Source organism: Manacus vitellinus, unplaced genomic scaffold (assembly GCF_001715985.3).
Source record: "Manacus vitellinus isolate BGI_N305 unplaced genomic scaffold, ASM171598v3 scaffold_5_pilon, whole genome shotgun sequence".
In the NCBI taxonomy this organism is placed as follows: Eukaryota; Metazoa; Chordata; class Aves; order Passeriformes; family Pipridae; genus Manacus; species Manacus vitellinus.
In genome coordinates this window covers 22,829,487-22,850,690 of record NW_021940682.1, presented here as the reverse complement: position 1 = coordinate 22,850,690, position 21,204 = coordinate 22,829,487, and the positions used below count along the sequence as shown (strand labels likewise).

General features: G+C 37.7%; 1 protein-coding gene across 1 annotated transcript in view; it reads right to left on the bottom strand.

Annotated features, from left to right (window-relative positions):
- The window catches only part of EEA1 (early endosome antigen 1), a 61,387-nt gene extending 44,178 nt beyond the window's left edge, over positions 1–17,209 (bottom strand). The window contains exons 1-4 of the mRNA XM_025895926.2: positions 17,135–17,209; positions 15,923–16,015; positions 13,241–13,363; positions 2,416–2,543 (exon numbers count right to left, since the gene is read on the bottom strand). Coding sequence (XP_025751711.2) covers positions 2,416–2,543; positions 13,241–13,363; positions 15,923–16,015; positions 17,135–17,209 — 419 coding nt within the window. The remainder of the gene's footprint in view (positions 1–2,415; positions 2,544–13,240; positions 13,364–15,922; positions 16,016–17,134) is intronic.
- Positions 17,210–21,204: the final 3,995 nt, after the last annotated feature.

Genomic DNA, 21,204 nt, shown 5'->3' with positions numbered 1-21,204 from the left:
AATATGAAAGCATTTCAGATGTTCTGGTCTTTGTAGTAGATTAAAGGGTTTGAGTCGTATAAAACTAGTTTGTAGTAGAGGGGAAGTAGGAGGGGAGGAGAAGGGAAAGAAAGAATTTGTAATATGAGGACTCTTACAGAAGTTGCCTTGATATCCCCCACAAGATTTTGCTTGACAGTTTTAAGATGAAACCTAAATTCAGTTTAACTGACCAGTGGAAAATAAATGGGTGATAATTAGTGTCAGGGATCACTATAGATACTGTAACTTTGCTTTTCTTCCTGTCATCCAAATCCTCACCAAACCTTCTTTTCTGCTAGGGGTGTTAAAATCCCTTCCTCCTCTCAGCACATCTGAGCCTTCCATCCAGCAAATCCTTACTACCTTTTCCTTATGCTCCACTCTGTTCCCCACTAGTGCCTCTGTCCTAGGATTGAGTACTGATGGCCTTCCTGAATTGCACTGGGGGGAGTTACATGATTTACTTTCAGCACTTAATCATGGTAGTTTATTGGGGAGTGGGAGGAAGAGGACACTATGTAATTCATACTAACTTACTTTCCCTATTGACTAAATAGGGAATTTCACTCCCAGTATTGGTCCTACGAATTACACGGAAGCTTCACTCATTGAGAGCTAATGGAGTGGCTCCCTGCTGCAGGTTGCAATATTTAATATGGACTTCCAAGTCTTGGAAAAGCATGTTTATGTTAAATGAGAGTTTTCTCAAGAAAGCATGCAACTGAGAAGCAATAAAGACTGCCACACTAATAGGAAAATATAGCTCATGTGTTACACAATGGCTCTCACCAGATTCCCTTCACTCTATTAAAACTCCCTGACCTTGTCCACTTTTCCAATTATGTGAGAGTAAACAAAACCACTTGTCCTTAAACTGTCAAGAGCCAGGAAAAAAATATATAAATTTCACCAGCCAACATCTGGTTGACATTGGAAACTTGCAAGCATAAAAACAAAAAGTACATATTTCATAAACTATATAAACAATATAGTTATGACCAATAATTCCCCCATGTGAATGCTATTATCCTACTAAACTATCACCTCAGGTCTAAGTTGTATTACTCCAAAAAGGCTGAAACTGGACAAAGAAGAAATATTCATTCTTGAATAAATGTGCACATCAGAAACCCAGTATGATTCCACTAGTACCCCACCACTTGATCCTATATAAAGGCCTAATTCTGATTTCTTTTGTTGCAGCAGCTGACAGAGAAGGCAGCTACCCACAAGGAAGGAGCCATCCACGCATGAAGACAAGACTTCTGCTCATGCTGGTTCCTACTGGCTTGCCAGCTCTGCACAATACTGGGGAGATATGGATCTGCATCTGGATAAACAACTGAAATATGTCACCTTCTACATTCTATTATCACCACAGAAACACCCTCTCTTGAGTTAGTTACAGAAATACAGGTATTTCTTACAATGTAATTATCATTTTGGGTCACATTTCTGCTAGTGACGAAATATTTGAACTGTCTACTTCCCAGCATCAGCAGAAGCCACAGGGTTGTGTGATGTGTACCTCTGTCCTGCCCACTCTGACCTCCTATGTAAAAACTGAGAAAGAGTCTGAGGGAGTGTCACAAAACAGCACCATGGACTGTTATTTACAACAGTGCAAAACAAACAGTGAACAGAAAAAGAACTAGCAGGAAGCAAAAGGAAACTTATGTAAATTTTACCCCCAAGAGAAACCTTCCCAAACCAACGGTTTCACGTTATCAGTTCCTGCTACATACCACTGCTCTCAAAAATAAAACCACCTGATATGTTTCCTAGGGATATATTTAACAATACAGTTTTGACCAAACAATTAAATAAAATAAATTAGAGAAGATTTCTAAAGAACAGCATGGAGTTTCTGAAACACAGAAGGCAGATTAGAGGCACAGACAGAAACTTCTCAGATTTGCAAATAACTAGGTAATAAGGGAAACTATTTAGGCAAATACTGATGTTGTAATTACCCAGTAAGTACCCTACCTACCCAGGGACAAAATTGAGTTTCTTCTCTATCTTTAGGGTTGTCCTCCCTCACCCTCAAATGATGATATTTTAGCTCTATGTCAGAAGTTAGAAGGAACCTTTAGTTTTTCTGCCACACTTGTAAAAATCATTCTGGTCTGTAATATTGCATTGTCAGCTGCATCAGAAACAAGTGACTTAATTAATATCTTGAACATGTCTATCTGATTTTCATTTATTTTCAGATCCATATCAGACAATGTAAGTTTCAAGATGCTTTTTAATTCTAGTTGGAAAAATAGGGCATGAACATTTAAATAGTTGACTACACAAGTAAGTGTTCAAATAAATACAGCCATCAGTGTAATTAGAAGCAGCTCAACACTGATACAAAAGCACATGCACAAATGAGTACTGTTTCACCTTTCCGGTGACAGATGACTTTCCCCTCCATGAGTTGAATCAATGCCAGAATTATGAACTGCTTCATAGTGTTTGAACAGCTCCTCAGCTGATCCATGAGACTTCATACAAAGAGGACAAATAAAGCCCTATTATAAAAAGGAAAAGAAAAACAAACAAAAAAAATGTGAGATGCAATTTTCTTTTCCATCTTACTTTTACACAAAACTGTAAATTTTGTTTGCACATCTAAAAAGTAGCAAATGCAATTTTTAGGATTCATACTAATTCTTTCATGCTCTGATAACAGTTTTGGCAATTAAAAGTTAGAAAATGGCTACAAAAGTCATATCTCATTATTCAGTGAGGTTTTTTTCCCCGACAGCATTACATACTTGCAATAAAACTTTCTTTAGAAGTCATTTCAGAAGGACTACTCTGCAATTTCTTCTCCCCCAACAAAACAGTTTTCCATACAACTTTTCATAAAATCACGTTCTTCTTCCAAAGAGAAGGTAGCATTTGGAGTTTGGTCTTTAAAAGGGAGATATAAAAACCCACTCTAAAGCACTGTTATTCATACACATATTGCCACCATATTGAAACTACTGATTTTAATATGGGCCAGAAGACAGAACCACATTTTACCTTGCATGGAATTAATTAGTAAATCCAATTCAGATAAATACCACCTCAAGAAAATCAGATTTCTACAACCTTAAGAATCAGAAATCATCCATTTTCTTTCCAGTATATATATATCCTGCAAGCTTACCAGAGTGGAAATTTAGCAGATCGATGCCCTTGTTCTACCCATTAGCCCACAGACAAATGAAAAGAGTAAGTGTTATGTACCTCTTTATGTATTTCTAAACATTTTTGGAGCATCCAAGCTGCCACTTATCAGAAGTACCATCCACCTCATTTTTTACAACTTATTACATCTGGTGTTGACTGCTGGACTTTGTCCTGGTTCCTTTCTCATTTGGTTATCAGGCCAACTCCGACCCAAATTCCCATTTACACTTCAGCCCATACACAACATGGTAGCAACACTAAGACCTTTCAGAGTGAGAGTAAAAAATTGAGTCTCACATTAAAGGCTTCCTGTAATTCCAAGCTGTGCAAAGAGAACCTCGTGTAAGTGAGGTCGCTGTTTCTTCAATGGTTTTTAAGCCCCTCTGTTTCTTTAATTCACTTCAGATACACATTTCTACATTTATGTGTTATCCTTAAGTCCATTATGCCACTACAAATGGTAGCACACTCCAATGCTAAACTAAGGCTCTCCATTATCCAAAACAAGAGTGGTATTATCACACTTCACTTAATCTAGGCTCCCATACGATTTATGAAGGACACACGAAGAGTTCTGACACTCCTTTTCTGCTCTTAACTTAGCATTTGGATGTTAATAGACAAGACACAAAACTTTAAATATTAGCACAAAGTAAACATACTGAATGTGTATGTTGACAACCAAAATAGCACTCATTTTTTAACTTGACATTCATAGTGTTTTGTTTCACTAGCCACCAAGAATTCAACAATCAAACTTACATGGATTTAACCTGGGAAAACTATCATGTTCAGCCAGTCAAACATGACTGGAGCTCTGAACAGGGCCTTTATAACTTCTATTATTTATTTAGTGTTTCAGAAATTAATTACTAAATACAGTTGCTTATCAAGTTCACCACATATCATATTGAAGACTGATAGACCAAACAAAACAAATACGCCTTCCTAAGCAGATGACAGGCATTTAGCCTTAATCATTTTGCAGAGTTGATCAGCACAGTTTCACTGCAGATTAAACCAAGTTAACTCAGATATAGATACACATGCCAAAATGGCTACAGAAAACTTGTTTAGCTACTAGGCACCCGGTAATGTTTATCTGATAGAATTAGCATACGATGCCAGTGACAGTCACTCTGAGTGAAAGAACCAGAGCAGTTTCCTGGCATACAACAATGGCAAGGAATGATAGGAGGGGTCACAAAATAAGGACATGGTTTTTTTTCCTAGTATGTCAGTCAGAAAGCAATCAGTCTCATAAAATGACAGTGCAAGAGTATCCTTTTGGGATGAAATGCTACCAAGCAGTTCTCAGAATTGTGTTTAGTTTCCCAGCGATGCGAAGGTCTGCTGCTTACAGAGAAAAGCAAATATTCCTCATAGCATCAGTAAGTGTATCCAGAAAGAATGAATGCAGAAAATCACTCTGGCCTCTGTTTCCTTTTGCCCTTCATTGCTTTTCATTTAAACCGCAAAATCTGTTTCTCTGCTTGGATTTTTTTTTTTGTGGTTTTATTGTGGTTGGGGTTTATTCTGTGGAAAGAGGAGGCCTGGAGAAGAGGAAAGAATAGATTACCAGTGCAATTAGCCCATGGGGACAGCAATCGTTCATCTCAATTATTAGGCAAAGCCAGCCAAGATTTTTCAGGCAAGCAGGCAGATCTGAAGGCAAGGTCCACAAGGACGAGGGGCCAGAGGCAAAGCAGAACTCTGGGAACGTGTGTAGTTGGGAGCTTGCAGGGTGGATGGGAGCTCTCGGGAGGCAGGCATTGCTCTCATCGGCAGAGCAGGGAAGAATGAGCAAAACCTCCTCCTCTTGATGCTAGAAACTGCCTTCCTCTCACACAGGCAGGGATAAAGAGAGCATCAGCCACCAGTCCCTGCCTCTCCACCAGCACAGCCATGATCACAGCTGGCCTCAGCTGTTGCAGTCAGCACTGGGTTACAGCTCTCACACGCAGCCTTAATCTAATGCTGCTTTTTATAGAGGTCTAACATACAAGCTTTAACAGAGTAAGGTGTCACCCTTCTGCAACAGGGCATCCTCGCCACAGAAAATGTCATCCTTTCTGTACAGAGGTGGAGTGGGCAGGAACACAGGTTCCTACAGCTCAAGGCACCACTGTTCACACATCAGAGCCTTAAACTGCACGAACCCAGAACTCAGCTGCATCTCATAGGCCTATAACAATCAATGTCAACTCTGATGTTAGCAGCAATAATTCAGTTCTCTTTAGAGTAAGAAAATCAGAATCATCAGGATCTTCCTAGGCACCAGGCAGTAACAGGCAGAAGTGTAAAGATTTCTTGGGCCTGCAACTATCAGTGCCAGGTGACAATCTTGTTTGGAAAATTGGATTGGTGGGTCACTTATTTTCTCTCTTAAAAAAAAATTAAATACAGCCATAAAAGTATCTCTCAGTATCATCTTGAGATGAACTTTGCAAACACGTGCAAAAGCATATTTTACTATTCTAAAGACAAGTGTGTGAGAAGGAAGAGGGGAAGAAACCTGACAGTCTGAGATGCTTAAATTTTGTGAACATTTCTGTCAGTTTGCAGCAATTTATATCAAGTGCAATATATTCCTACTTTGGGACCATGCCTGTCCTGGATAAAGAGGAGATTCTGTACCTACAACCTTGAGATGTAATACTGGTCATCACAGCCTGGGGGGAAGGAGCTGAGGCATCCTTTCCAATAAGACTGCACGTGGATCCCTTACAGACTCCTTTACAGAAGAAGCAAGTATGAGAGCAATGTATCTTGTATTTTGGTAGGTTTCCTTTTAACATGCACTTAGGAATTACTTTGCATAAAGCACAGTCACAGAGAAGTGAAAGGTACTTCATACTCTTCATTTAATAAAGGCAAAGATATCACTTACAGCCCCTTCAATGCTGCACTGTAACTCATAATTCCCTAACTGATTTTTCTAGCTGGGCTTTATCTTTCACTTTATACAGGGAGAAAAGAGCCTAAAAAAAGTTAAATGATGATTACTTGGGTTTTATTTTTAGAAAGAGATCATCTTTTTATGAGGAAATGACAATTTATTGAATTCAAAGATTTTTACAGATACCTGTCAGTTAACAGAAAAAAAAATAAAACCACATGCACTAGTTTTTATCAGGAAAGAGTTCTTGAGATCACCACAGAATTTCTGAAGCAATACCAAGCAAGAATAGTAAAAAGAAAAGGCATTCAACCCAAAACCCCATATACGTGCACAAACAAGCAACTAGGAGTCAGCACACAACTTAATGCTCTAATAGCTCCTGGCCCAGAGGTCAAGGCATTCCAACGAGAGTGAGTGAGATGCTAAACTTCAAATTGCAATTCTGCAATCCCAAGGAAATGTTTCTCTTTCAGGTGGATGCCTATGAGCCATGCCCAGTATCAAGTGTCACCACAGCACCTTACTGTTCATAGTGGGACAGGCCTTCCTCAGTGCAAAGACTCCAAAGCACACGTGGAGTAGAACAAAAATTGCTATATAGAGGTTTTGTAGGAAATTATCTTGCCTCAGCTTGAGTTATAAGGGAAAATTTCACCAAAGACCTCAGACTCCATGGAAGCACCAGAAGCTTTTTTACCTGTCTTTCTCAAGATAAGACTTACAAATAAGCCCAAAGAAGAAAAAAGCTACTTTTCCCCTCTACTAGTTAAGATTTACTTTCAGGCTTGATAAAGTTAAGCTTCTCAGTGGTCTATTTCCTTAAAGGCATACGAGGTAAATGACTTCTTTCCAGTAATGTTAACATTCCTATGAATCATTAAGACAGCATTCTTCGGGAAGTCTGCCAGGATGCTAAAAGCAACATCGGAAAGAAACTCTTGCTACAAAACTAGCAGGTTTGGGTTTGGGTTTTTTTGGTGGGTTGGGTTTTTTGGGATTTGGTGGTGGTGGTTTTTTTAATTGTACCAACATACCTTTCAGGACTATTAACTGTTGGGAGAACATTGGCCTACCACATTGAAACATATTGCCCAGCAGCAGCAGCATAAATCCACAGGCAGACAAGTACATTACCAGAACGACTGCAGACTACCCTAGAGATCTCCTAATCCTCACACTATTTTAAAACTGATTCAGAAATAGTTTATGTAACAGAAAAGTAATGGATAGGATTGAATGGATTCTGGTTTTTTGTCTTTTCCTTATATTACTCTGTAGGACTACTGGTGGTAGGATCAGCTGTGTAAAGAAGTACTTTCTAAAGTTTCAGTCTTTTCAGATTATTATCTTACTTTTAATGATTTTTTCAACAGGCTGAAGGCTCCTAATTGAGATTTTAAAAAAAATAACTATTTACACGTAGATGTCTACTCCCCAATCACTACCAATGCAGAGCTATTCAACACAGTTAATGGAGCAAGCAACTAGTGACCTGACTTAACAAATATGTACACCATAGGTAGGGTCAGTATAACAGCTACCAGGGCTCCATCATCAGTAACTGGAGCCTGAGATACCTACATACAGATGCATTAAATCTGTCTTCATCTGCCAACTGCTCCTTTTTTCCTCAGAGCTTTAATAAAATGGTCTTTGTAAAGCTAATATGAAATCTTGTCTTAAGTAATTAATGAATGAAAGCACAGTTTACTCTACTCAAAGTTCCTTTTTCACAAATTAAAATTGGAGTTATCTGGCAGAAAGATGACACCTCTTGAAGGACAGTCCCATGGGCAAAACAGTTTTTACAGGATGGAATTCAGATGAGCTCATGTCATTGGAATCCAAGAAATAAGGTACCCTACCTAACTTTTAAAGTCACAGCCACAGCAACTCAGTTTCCTCAGTATTTTCTTGCAATATCTGATGACAGTGTAGTCAACTCTATTTTAATACTGCATAGAATTGAACAAGTGGTCCCATCTAGGCTTCTATGATTGCTGCTGATCTACAGCTGTGTGTGGTAGAGAGCCTTATAGCAAAAACAGCGCACACAGAGTTTGATTTACTAATGCAAACAGAGCTTCTGTAACATCTTGAATTTTTAATCTAGCAATTATGTCATAAGTCAAGCTTAAAGAACCATGGAACTCCACTGTTTTCCACTGAGAAGTCAATTTTATTTCACAAACGTTCTTCTTGGAAAATATTTAAGTACTGTGGTGAACAACAAAAAAAACCCCAACCCATGCCCCCAAAAAAACAAACCCCACACCACAGAATTTCAGTATAATTGATACTTTTACCATATGGAAAAGATTCATGATTATTCTACCATATACATGCTATAGGAACAGCTTAGCCCAAACCAGTATGCACTTTAGCACATTTGGCATTCACATGACCAGGCTTTAAATTTAAATAGATTTGAGTATCTAAGTTTCATCATTGACCTTCCAGAAATACCAGGTCAGCACTCAAGGTTACAGCCTGTTTCCAGTGAGCTGCATGAACAAAAAGCCAATAGCAGTGATTCAAGCCCAGAGCTATAACACCTTCCAGCCGTGACCTGTGTTTGCCCATCTCTCAGATTCCAGACTTACATTAGCAACTCTCTTGCAACTGTATTGGTACAATAAGCTGTATGTTGTGAATAAAGTCCAGCATGTTTAAAAATCTGAAAGTAAGCTCACCATTCATGTTTTTTTCCATTGCAGGTGAACCTCCACAATCTTCCCCAATACCAGATACGCATATTCAGCAACATTTAAATAGTAAGTCTGAGCTAAAACTCAGGTATTCTTCAGTTACACAGTGATTTAAAGACTGAAAGATTTTACATGACAGAAGGTTAGAAACTCTATATACTTAGGGCCAGAAGGCAAAAACATACTGATATTGCAGAGCTGAAAGATGCATCAAGTAGTTTCTAGATTTTATTTCCCAAATATATATCAAAGCAATTAACTGAATCTTCAGGAAGTTCTCAGAGGCAGATTAAACTGTCTGCCTAGACAGTAAGGGCAAGACCACATTTCACAATTTGTTTCAGAATGCTTACATATTGATTAAAAGAAAATTATGAGATATTTTAAGTTAAAGAATAAATAAATTAAGTCACTCCCCAGATCATTCCCCTTACATATTGTTAAAAGGACAATTGACATTTTTTCACTGTCTTTCACCAGAAAAAGCACTTTCTTCTGTGTTTATGCAAACAGTAAGATGACAGTGGCTTCCTCAGATAACATCTTTATTTAATCACTAGCAAAGTAGGTAAAAATGTCCTGCAGTCCATTTCAATTTTACAAGTAAGTATTCACATTTCTGGACAAAGAGAACAGTGGTATATTGCTAGTTTATTTTATACCAGACTGCAGAACTGATGTCTTCCTGGAAAAACAGCTGGAATCCTCCTGAGAAGAACAGAATCCACATAATTTCTAGTTCAGTTCTCTTCTGGTTCTATTGCTATTCATGAGTAAATCTAAAATTCTGTCACCTAAAGACTACAATTTTGTCATGAATTAGAAATTCTAATCCAGTGGATTCTCTATTTCTTAAAGAAAAGTCACATCATGCAGCAAAGTTATATCAAATCAGTATTTCTAATTCTTCATTCTCTTAATATTATTCAGATGTTGCAGAAAGTTAATGTACTAATGTAGCTCAATCAATGATTTTTGTTCCTGTGCAAAGCAGACAAGTAGTGCTGAGGTGAAAACAGCCAGCACAATCTAATTTGAGAAGCAACTGAAAGAGAATAAAACATCAGCAGTAAAGCACTGACATGATGTTCTGTGCAAATACAGTCTGCAACATTACAAGGGCATGCATAAAAACAGAAGATTCAATCAACTGCATCTACAATAAGACACAAGTAGGGAAAAAACACCATAAAGAATGAGGTTTTTTTAAAGACAGACATAAAAACCCCACATTTTTGCATAACCAGTATACCAATTTACACTATTGGCAATTCTGTTGTGAAAAGCCTATTCAGAAAACATCTTGCTTGTATTAGTCAAGAAATACATACTTACTAAACTTCCGGAAAGTTATGAAGACTACCCAAAAGAACTGCTTAAAAATTGCCCTAGATTTAGCTCAATGGTAGATAAGAAAACAGATATTAATAGCCTCTATATTCTAAACACTGCAGGGGTACCATACAGTGGTTGTTTTGGACGCCTCAGATAAAAACAGGACAGGAAGTCTCAAACTATGCCTCTATAACTGACTCACTGTTTAGATGTCCTGAACATCCAACGGAGACTGTCAGGAAATGCTGGGCATGGTTTAGAAATGTATCATTCCTTTGGGAAAAAGAAAACAAAACAGAAGCCACTACACAGCTTTTGTTATTGACACCACTGTATACTTGAAAGCTGGGGAACAATGTTGGGGGACTTGGTGATATGTGTGACTTCTATAAAGCATTTGTTTGGTTGAGTTGGCTATACATGGACAGACACTTGCCAACATTTTGATGGTTGTTCCTGCAGCTGAATAAGCCTTTATCTTCTAAAGTAAGGGTTCATCAATGCCTGAGGGGCAAGGGAAAGTAATACTCTGACATTTTCAGCAGTTATCATATGTTTCAATCCCTAGTTTGAAAAATGAGGGCTGCACAGAGAGCTGTTTAAGAAGATGACTATAAATCAGACTGGTGAGTGGCAAGAAACCATTCCTACAACAGGACACTGCAGGTGTGAAAAACAAGACCAACTCTAGATTTTGGATTTGTGTGGTGGCTCAAACCACTAGAAAATCTCACTGCATGGAGGACAAAGAGGAAGAACAAGAAGAAGAGAGGAGCAAATGATCTGACTTACTAAAATTTTCATCAGCAGGGAGGGTGTATCAGTGTTAGCAAAGAAACTATAGGCAAAAATTAAAGCAAAGTAGCAATGCTTTTGTTAACCAAGTAACAATTCTTCAGGTCCCTCAAAGTGTAACAAACACTGGCCTTGCAACATATCCTATCTCCTTGCTTTAAGGAGAATGCACCGGCAAAAAAAATGAACTCGCAAGCTTCTTCAGCGCTGTTTCCAATAAAATACCTTTGGACTTTTCCCAGTAGTATTCACAAGCAATAAAGCTAAACACCAGTTTAGGTAAGCCAAACCCAGCAACGTTTCATGTCTGCTACACAAGATGACACTGACAACATTATATCATTGTTATAATGCTGTCCCAGGAACAACAAATATTGAATGAAGGGTGACAACCTGGCTGTGTTGCTGTTTCAATGTGTTCGCTACAAATGCAAACTATTATTTTCCATCAACAAACAATCAGCTTCTCAGTAGTCAAGTATTTGAAAGTTTTCATACTAGCATTGACGATAGCAATTAACAGAATTCTCCACTTTTTCAATGCTTCTGGGCATGCTGATATAATAAAAGATCAAACTAGGAAAAAAAAAATAATATATATTTGTTGTCTTTGTTTCTCACCCCTTACAGATATTTACTGAACCACTGTACAAAGAAACACAACTTTAACAACAGGAAACAGCAACAGCCAGAAACAACTGAATTTGTATTTCATGTGCTACGCTCAATACACAAGTTTTATCAAGTTAAAAAAATGTAATCAGTTGTTGATAAGTGAAAAGTACTGACTAATGGTGGAAAAAGAAAAACTCAAGGTGGGCAAGAACCCTGCAGTCATCTCCATAAAATTATGCAAAGCCCAACCAGCTTAAATAAAACAGTAACTTCTTAAGGTAATCAAACCATCTCTGATGGCTCCACAATCTACTGACACCATTGCATCAGAATGCCACAGCTTATTCAAGTACAGCACCTTACATTGTGACCAGATGATAAAGAAAGTAAAAAGCTGACTTGACCACAACAGAACACTACAGATGGTCTCTGCTTCAACAAGATGCAGTGAGGAGCCAGTCAAAAGCCATACTCCAGTTGTCCTGGCTCTGAGGAGGTCCCACACCACTTCAGGAGAGCAACACAGGCCAGTTTTAGCACAGATCCTCCTCACTTTAACAGGTGACCTTTCACCCTTAAAATGACATCTCAAGTTAACACTAGAATAATCGATGTATTGATGGCTTTCATCGTCTATCAGAATAACATCTCACAATTTGAAGTTTTCCTTTCAAAACTATAATGCAAATATACATCAAGTATAGGGAAGGGGAAAAGTACTACTTAGTAAATGTATACAACAACAAACACAATAAAATCATGTCACACACACAATCTAGAATAAACACTTCGATTTCAAAACTCAAAAAAAGTAACATTGGCAGAAAGAATGCAAAACTTCATCTCCACACAAACCCATTTAGTGCACAGCAAGCTGCCTGCCCCCAGAAGTCAAATCTACTCACTGAAGGTTCACAGCAGAAAAATATCAGATAGCTTTGTGCAGCTGGAGGCTGTTAACTTAAAGAATTTAAATTCTTCCAGTTGTGCAGTGTAAAACCACACACTTTGTTTTAATTGTGTGGTTTTACACTCCACAACTGGAAGAATTTAGAAATGCACTACAATTTATGTCTATTAACTGAAACAACCTTTGCCTTTTCTTGGGGGCATAAAAATTCCAATAAGATTATGTATTAAAAATTTAGTTTTATAATTATTTTTATAATGTTGCTGCAATATAAACATGTTCAAGAAGAGAAGCTTCTGAGATTTCATGTTTCTGTCCTCTGTTCTTTTACCCAATGTACCTATCTTGCAGTAGAAATCTGCTTTAAAAAGTTAACTAGTAAGAGCTCAAAACATTTCTTTTCACAAAGGATGTGCAAGATCCAACACCATGTTTATCACGATACTGAGTCTTATGTGAAATAAATCAAACAAGGAAACAATCTTATTTACAAGGAAATCAAGCAAAAGCTTTTAGAAAAAAAGCATATATCAGTGACTGCAAGTCTTCCAATACTGCAAATGTCTCATGTGACAGAAAACTGCAAACCAGAAAGCTAGACAAAGATTAATTCTTCTGCTGAATGTATACTTTGGAATCATGCATAAGAGATCAAATTATGTTTAAGCAAGAAATCAAAAGAAACAATTTAAAAAGCTAAACACCCAAGCCACAAGAAAAGATGTAGATTCATTTAAAGCAGCCCATTACCAAAGGTATTGAAACAAAATAAACAAGACCCACACTAATATTTGGGAGGTCACGAAGCTCCTGTCTTCCTTCTGTCTCAGTGTGCTCACTCTTGTAATGTTCAGACAGATCAGTGGGAGTTACACACACTTTCATACATAGTGGACAGATGAAGCCCTGTGAAATGTATATTTGTTTTTAAGAAACTAATAAAGACAAAAAAAAAAAAGCAGATCTGGAATCAGAAGTTCAAATTCTTATGCTGAAAGTTCTCTACAATCAAAAGCAAAGTCTGTTTTCCTTTCAGAAAGATAGCTTTTGTAAACATATAATACTACAGAGAAAGCAAGAAGGAACAGTTATTAAGGACAAAATAATAAACAAATCTAAAACATGCCTTAAAAGCTAGCACCATGCTAGCTATGTGCTTTCTTGACACTCTTGTTACCCCCTTCACGTGACAGACAAATAAGCTGTGTAACAATTTGTAAAAGGAGCATTACTAGGTACATCCATCATGAGGTTTCCCATAAGGGTGTTCAGATGTTTTACAGAGAGAGGTAACAGTGGTGTGGTGAGGTTGCAGAAATACCTCTATAAATTAATAAGCAAGTTTGCAACAGCAGCAGGTGAGGCTGAGGCAAACCTGTCTAGTTAACGCAGCCACATTACACCAAGAAAAGCATAATCTCACTGGTAGACTCACTGCAAGCATGGAGTATTTAGCAGATAGAGTTGCACTGGGACCTAAGCTACAAAGGTAGGACAGACTCAAATATTTCCTCCTTAGGCACAGTGAAGAAAAGACGTATCTAGACTTGATTACGAGTCTGTGTGTGACCTGAAGTGCTGACATGGCCACAGATCGGACTTAAACAAATTTTCACCTCTTCTTGAGCAGTTTGAGCAGTTTGAATTCAGATCTCCCCACTTCTTTTGTTTCATTCCACAATTCTCAAAAATCAGGATTTATCTCAACCAGGCTTGAGGAGGTAGAAAACATATGAAGCTGCACAGATCTAATGTTTATTCTTCATCTGAATCTTGAAGCAATACAAATTTAGAAAATCTAGCCAAGAAATTGGAGTGAAAACAAGTTAATAGATTTCTGACTACATAATGTTGGAGAATCAAGTGGGAACATAATGATAAAACAAAGAGCGAACATTCTGCAGAGACCAACTATGGTGCTACTGAAGAGAAGCTCCAAGAGAGACACCACCTCAAGTCAGCTGTGCAGGAAAAGAAAGACCCACAGAAAGATTCGAGTTGCATGCTGTAATGCAAGAATCTGAGGAGAATAAAAACCCATCACTAAGTGCAGAGCTCAGTTTGAAACAGACTTTGAACTTCTTTGCTAAGGATAACACCCAAATTGTAACTAATGCAACAAATGGTGGGATTATTGACAACCAAAAGATACTTTTTCCTGTTATACATGCATAACAACCAAGAGTGACAAAGCAGTTTTTGGTCTGACCCAATTTTGTTTCAGTAGCAAGAAAAGCCAATGGGGCAATAGTGCAGGCACAACACCACTTTGAAATCTCATCTGATGTTAAGAAAATACTGCTGCACTAGTATTGAGGTACCTTGTGACACCCACAAGCTGTACAGTCAGCAATCTTGCAGTCATGTTAACAGAATTGTACAGTTTTAGCCAAACTTTGGAAAGAAGCAACTATCTCATTGCACATTTTCATGCCTTAATTAACTACAAAAGTATAAAGATTTTAGTCTGCACTTTAGGAATATTTATTTGCTTCAGGGATGGCTAAATATGCATACAAAACAGATCTAGACTAAAAAATGTGTGACATGTACAACATGCAGCAAAATATTAAGGGATGTCTGATTACACTGACTGCAATAAGGCTTCAAGAAATAAGAAATAAGCAGATGTATAGATGGAAGGAGATCAGGATTTTAAACAGCCCGGTGAAAGTTACTCTTATCTCTTATTATAGCCCAAACAGGAGTATTTGAATTGTCACACACTTTATTCAGCGTAAGAAAGGGTACTTCGCTGCCTTTAATGCTGTAATAGGTGTACTTAACCTTGCACTGTAGTTGCATGCTAAGCTCAAAACATTTTCATGTCATCAGGCTACATTAGCACAAACTAGCTTCAACAGCCAGTGAAGTCAGTTTGCATTTTTCAGAGTTAATATTTGACAACACCATAAATCTAAAGACATTATAATGTGGGATTGAAGTAAGAATAACAACTTATTCTGCTGATTAAGTATGGCATACAGCATATAAAAAACTGATAGGATTTACACGTGGTAGATTCAACATCAACACCAAACAAAACCCAAAGTATTTGATATTTCACAAGAAGGACAAGGTTTCCAGTATACATTACAGCTTAGCAGAAGCAAGGTGAAAATGGAGTTAAGCCTCGTTTTTTTCAGCTCTCATAAAAGTTTTACTAACAAGGAGTCTTAAGCTTACATCTCATTGTTTTTAATTTCAATAATTCATCTCTAGAACTACAGGAAGGATTGCTTGCGACAAATTGATAAGCCTAATTAATAGTTACATATAAATATAGCCTAGCCTTCCTTTTTTTATTTAAATAAGAAACAATTTTTAGAAGATGACACTTGCAAGTATTTATTTAGTACAGCTGTTATTTAGGAAGGGCATCAAAGGTTACTCATAACAGGTTCATGCAGCAGAGAACCAGCAACCAAGGTTTAAAACGCCAGCCCCACGTATGGTGCACGGTACCTCAGAGGAGCCTTCATTGTTCACATCCACAGCATTTCCAGGTGTGGCAGATGAATCCGAATCTGAGCTCTGAGACCCACCTCTGCCTGGAGTCTGAAATAGATGGGAAAGAGAAAAATGAGTGTCTACATTTCAATATTTTATAAATATTTAATAACGCGTAGTATCAATCCTATAAAAAGGCCTCTCTTCTGCTTGCTGGAATACAGAAGTATTTTCCCTTCACAACAGTAATGAAGCAAACAAGCTAACAAGCAATTATACAATTTTCAGCACAACACTTCAACAAAAGCTTTTACCCAAGACTCTCCACACACAAAAGGACAAGCAGACACCATAAGCAAAGGTCAGGATTTTAAACCCTTTCCTCTCATGAATGCTCAACGCAAAACAAAAAAATCTGGCTAAACTCTGCCCTTCTATCACTCTTGCTCATGTTAAATTAGGTCTCTACATCCTATAGGAAAACACTAGAAATTACAATCTAAAAAGTTTTGGAAGTATTAAATCAGTATCACACTACTTTCTGATAACTTGTCTACAACCTGAACAAGCCTTTAAGTATTTGAAAGACAGAAAACTTAAGTGTGAGGACCCTGCTGATTCAACAAGCATACAAGCAGGTACACTGCCTTATTTCGAAAAAAATTAAAATAATAATCAAGTCTCTGGTAAAGTTAAAACCTGTTAATCAGTAAGACAACCTATAAAGATATACTCTTGTGAATATGCTGAAAATCAAAACAACAGTATTGATTTGAAACTATAGGTTTAGATTAAAAAAGCAAATAAATTTTAAATACTACATGATTCAAAATCTAAGTAAATGGATTGTATCTTATAATCCTTATTTAACTATAACTTCGATTTAAATTTCGTTTAACTTCTACTCATCTCCAGAACGTCACTGCTTGACTGATGGCAGAAGAGTTAGCATTCTCAAAGCAAACATCAGGCATTATCTTAATACAGATATGCAATTACAGTTTCAACAAACAAAAAGTTCATTATCTAATTCCCTTACAACAAATGGGATGAAATAATGCTACCGCTGTATTTTAGCCCATCTGAAAATACATGTAATTCTATAAAGGATTTTATATTTTAATATAGGAGGAATAAAGATAAAGAATTTAAATATATAGATTGAAATAGCTTTAGTTATAGATAAACAGTTTTAATTTCCAGATCTTGGTGTCTCCAAAATCTTACTTGGTTTGGAATTTTCTTGCTCAAATATATCCTTTTCTTGAAGACAAATCTGATATCTAACCTTTTATAAGACATCTGCAGCACACATGCTTTTCCATACTTTGAAAATTAAGTACATTTTCCTGCTTTGTTTTAAAAAGAATGTTCTATTTTCAACTTTCATAAAGATAACACCTTTTTATTACTAATCAAATAAAAAAATATGTAATAAAAATGTTAAATTTACTGATGAAGGACTTAATTCCCAGTGACATCTATTTCAGTTTTAGAAAGGCTCTGAAGACTGGCCAAAGGGAAGAGGGGAGGAGTGAAGCAACAACCTATGGGGCCTGGTGACACTGAAAGAAGACAACCATTTCTCATTCCAGCTTTCTCTGGGTTGTCATTTAAGTCATCAACATGTGGTGTTTTTCCTAGTCCATGTCTTTTTCATTTTAGCTGTTTTATATTTCTAAAGAAAATATGAACGCATAGTTTCCTTCTAGTACAGCGTACAAAAGTGATAGGCAAAGTGATGCAAGTTCTGCAAGTTGGTAACAGGAGATGCAAAAAAGGGGGTAAGCGGAGATACAATGCACATGGCAAAACACATCAAAGTGAAGGCATTGGTTAGTATTCTCCTCCTGGTCACTGATACAGACAGTAAACAAGGCACATCCCAGCATGGACCACAGGTGCACACTCATCGAGTTTCCATGTGATATCAAACTGGGAGGACTAGCTGATACACTCAAGGGCAACTCTGCCACTCAGGGAAACCTAGATGGGCTGGAAGAACAGGCCACTGGGAATCTCATGCCACTAAACAGGGACAAATGCAGAGTCCTGTGCCAAGGAAGGAAAAGACCTGGCAGCAACAGAGGCCTCCCTGCTGAAAAGGTCACTGGCCTCGTGTCAGACAGCAAGCTAAACAGCAGCCAGCAGCATTCTCTGGCAGCAGAGAGGGACACCAGAACCCTGGACTGTGTTAACAGGAGCCCAGCCAACCAACCAAGGGAAGCGATCACCCCCCACTGGCCAGCACCCATTGGACCATGTCAAGTTGCTGCATCCAGTTTCGACTCTCCCAGTCCAGGGAGGACACTGATAAACCAGAGTGAGTCCAGGAAAATGCCACCAGGATACCTGGAGATGGAGCATCTGCCCCATGAGAGAGGCTGAGGGAACAGGGCTGGCTCAGCCCGGAGCAGAGACAGCTTTGGGAGGGCAAAGCAGCAGCCACACTACCACCTCTTGAGGAGGCCATCAAAAGCAGAAGCCAGGCTGGTCTGAGCAGAACACAGTGGGAGGATCAGACACAGAACTGAAATGAGAGGTTCCACTGGATGTAAAAAACAGATTTTCCAGCATGAGGTCAGGCCTAAGAAGCCTGCTCCTGATCTCCAAGCTGGTCCTGCTTGCAGCAGGAGCTTAGACTAGAGAGCTCCTGAGTTCCCTTCATGCCCAAATTGTTCTGTGGCCTATGAAGTGCTGCTCATAGAAGCACATGTTGCAGGAAAGCTTTGAAATACAAGTTTAGTAACTCCATTAATGAAGATGTGGATTGTGTGCATTGACAGTCAGAATAATATCTAAAACAACTGGTAACGTGTAGCCAAGTTTCCCAGTAAGACAGCAAAGTTAGAATATTGCATCTAATGTTATAACCAATTTTCTTTATTTTATACAGTTCAGAAGTTCCTCTCCATGCAATGCATAAAACACAACCATGCAACCCAGCAGTAAGGCTCACTTGTGAATCCACTTTGTTCAAGAACAAAGAATCCAAAGAAGATGCAAACACACATACGTCTACATAAGGGAAAATTAAGAGGTCAGTGTCAAAGCTTTCTTCCATGAAGGAGATGAACTTTCACAATATAAGAATAAATCTCTTATTGAGAGGAACTTTTAAAAATGCTTTAGAAATTTGAAAAATCAAAAGGCTTTTGTATGGTAGTTAGCTGTGGTGGCTGTTTGGTTCTAGAAAGCCAGAAAACTTGGACCCCTGTCTGTCCCAGCACCTACATGCACAAGTGAAATGGGATGTTTTGAAATGAAGGAAGTGTCAGCATTAACAGATATGCATGTCTTTACTAATGCTTTACATGAAATGGAAGTCTTTTGTTTCACCCTTCATCTCCAAAAACTGAAGAATGTGCCTTCACGTAGCCTTGGACAGAGACAAGAGAGCAGGGACAACCTGAACAGAACTTGATAACCTGGGCAATGGCAATAAGAGATGGTCAAACTCTCTTTAGACAGGTAGTATATACACCTCCTCTTTTGCAATACCTGAGCAGATGCTTTCAGCACACCTAACGAATCATTTCGTACCAAACCCAAGAATCTTCTGAGACAATTAACACAGTATTTTCTTCACCTCATAACTCCCTATACAACGCTGCTGTACATTGTTAATCACCTATCCCATTTCATACCAGAGCTGACTGCATTTTGCAGTGGGATTCGCATATTAAGTTCTGCCAGTTCTAGCACTACAAATTCGAGATTATTACAACCTCCAGGATGCAAGCTCTTCTATTAAAAGTACACAGTTATTACTATATGCTTGATTAAAGTATTTGCTTTATGAAACACTTCAGACATGCTATAATCACACTAATAAGCACTGCACGGCATGTCTTATTGCATGCATTATATGACAGAAATTATTACACAATACAGGTAAAATCCTTTTAACCTTTCAAAAAACAATGTGTACTCTTCAAAAAAGAAAGCATAATTCCAAGCTAGATTTAGAAAGCCTAGTACAAATAGGTGGCATTTTCTGATGAGTGCTAGGCACAGGAAAGAAGGGTGGGAAGGAAAGATGTCATTAAGTAACTTCCAAGTTGCAGTCCATAGCTCCCATTTGCAAAGTATACAGAGTAGCAAGAAAAAAAAAATAAAGAATGGGAGATTGGGAATGTTTTTTTATAATTGATCATCACATCATCAAATTGGTTCACACACATGGTTAAGCTACGCTCACATACCACTGTTATATCATATTCCATTAAAAAAAAAAAAATCACAACACATTGAACAACTTGGACTTTGTAATCTAAGGAAAGACTCAGAATGACACTCTTTGTTTTCAGATGGACTATACAGGGGAGCAAATAAATGACTTACTAATCCCATAGAAAATTTCTACACGGGCTTCTGCAATATGTACTTTTACAAAATTAACATTTGACCCCTGAAGTCATACGTGGAATTGAAAGACTGGTGCAAAATTAGTCTTTGATCCAGCATATTTCTCTCCTAGCTTTCTGAGTTCATTTGTTTACTTTGCAAAGAAACATGTTTCTACTACTAGCACTACAGTTGTACAAGTAATATGCTAAACTTCATAATGCAATTCTCTGTGTCTCCTCAAAACTGCAAGCTCATAAAAAGAAACATCATTAACAACAAAAAGGATGACAACGATTGCAGTTTGTTTTCTGAAAAGGAATAGAAAATTATATAATGAATGAGTTGAATTTAAGCTTTAAAATGACTGATAATAAATATGGGTCACTACCGTGTCATTTTTGCATATTCATTTATCTATCTATAGCCACATTCCTTTCAGTTATGATACTCTTTTCAGCAGTTTTAAATTCAGAATAAATTAAAACCTTTGAAAAAATATGTAACGCCTTGAGAAAATGTGAACAAATATGGACTTAAACAGTTTGCCCAGCACAGATTTAAATACAAAATAAGGGTACTAGTACAACCATAAAAACGTCCTGAAGCAACAAGCAAGACACAAGAATGAGAAGGTAAGAAGGCCAAAGCCTTGTTATCAAACAACTCTCAGTGCTAGAAACAAGGTAACCTGCAATACAGAATATTAATATCATTTACTTCTAAAGAAGTGTGATGCTACTTTATGACTCTGTAAAATTAAGTTACTCCTGACTTCACAGGGCATAAAGCCTTTCCTTCCCATTGTACCATCAGTTTCACAAAAGTAGACCTTGTGCCCAAAAATGGGCACATGTGCTCCCTCTGATTCCTCAGGAGAGGGTACAAGCACTGCTGCAATTCAGCATTCATCCAAGTAAATATGCTATCTAGCAAGCCCTGCAATTATA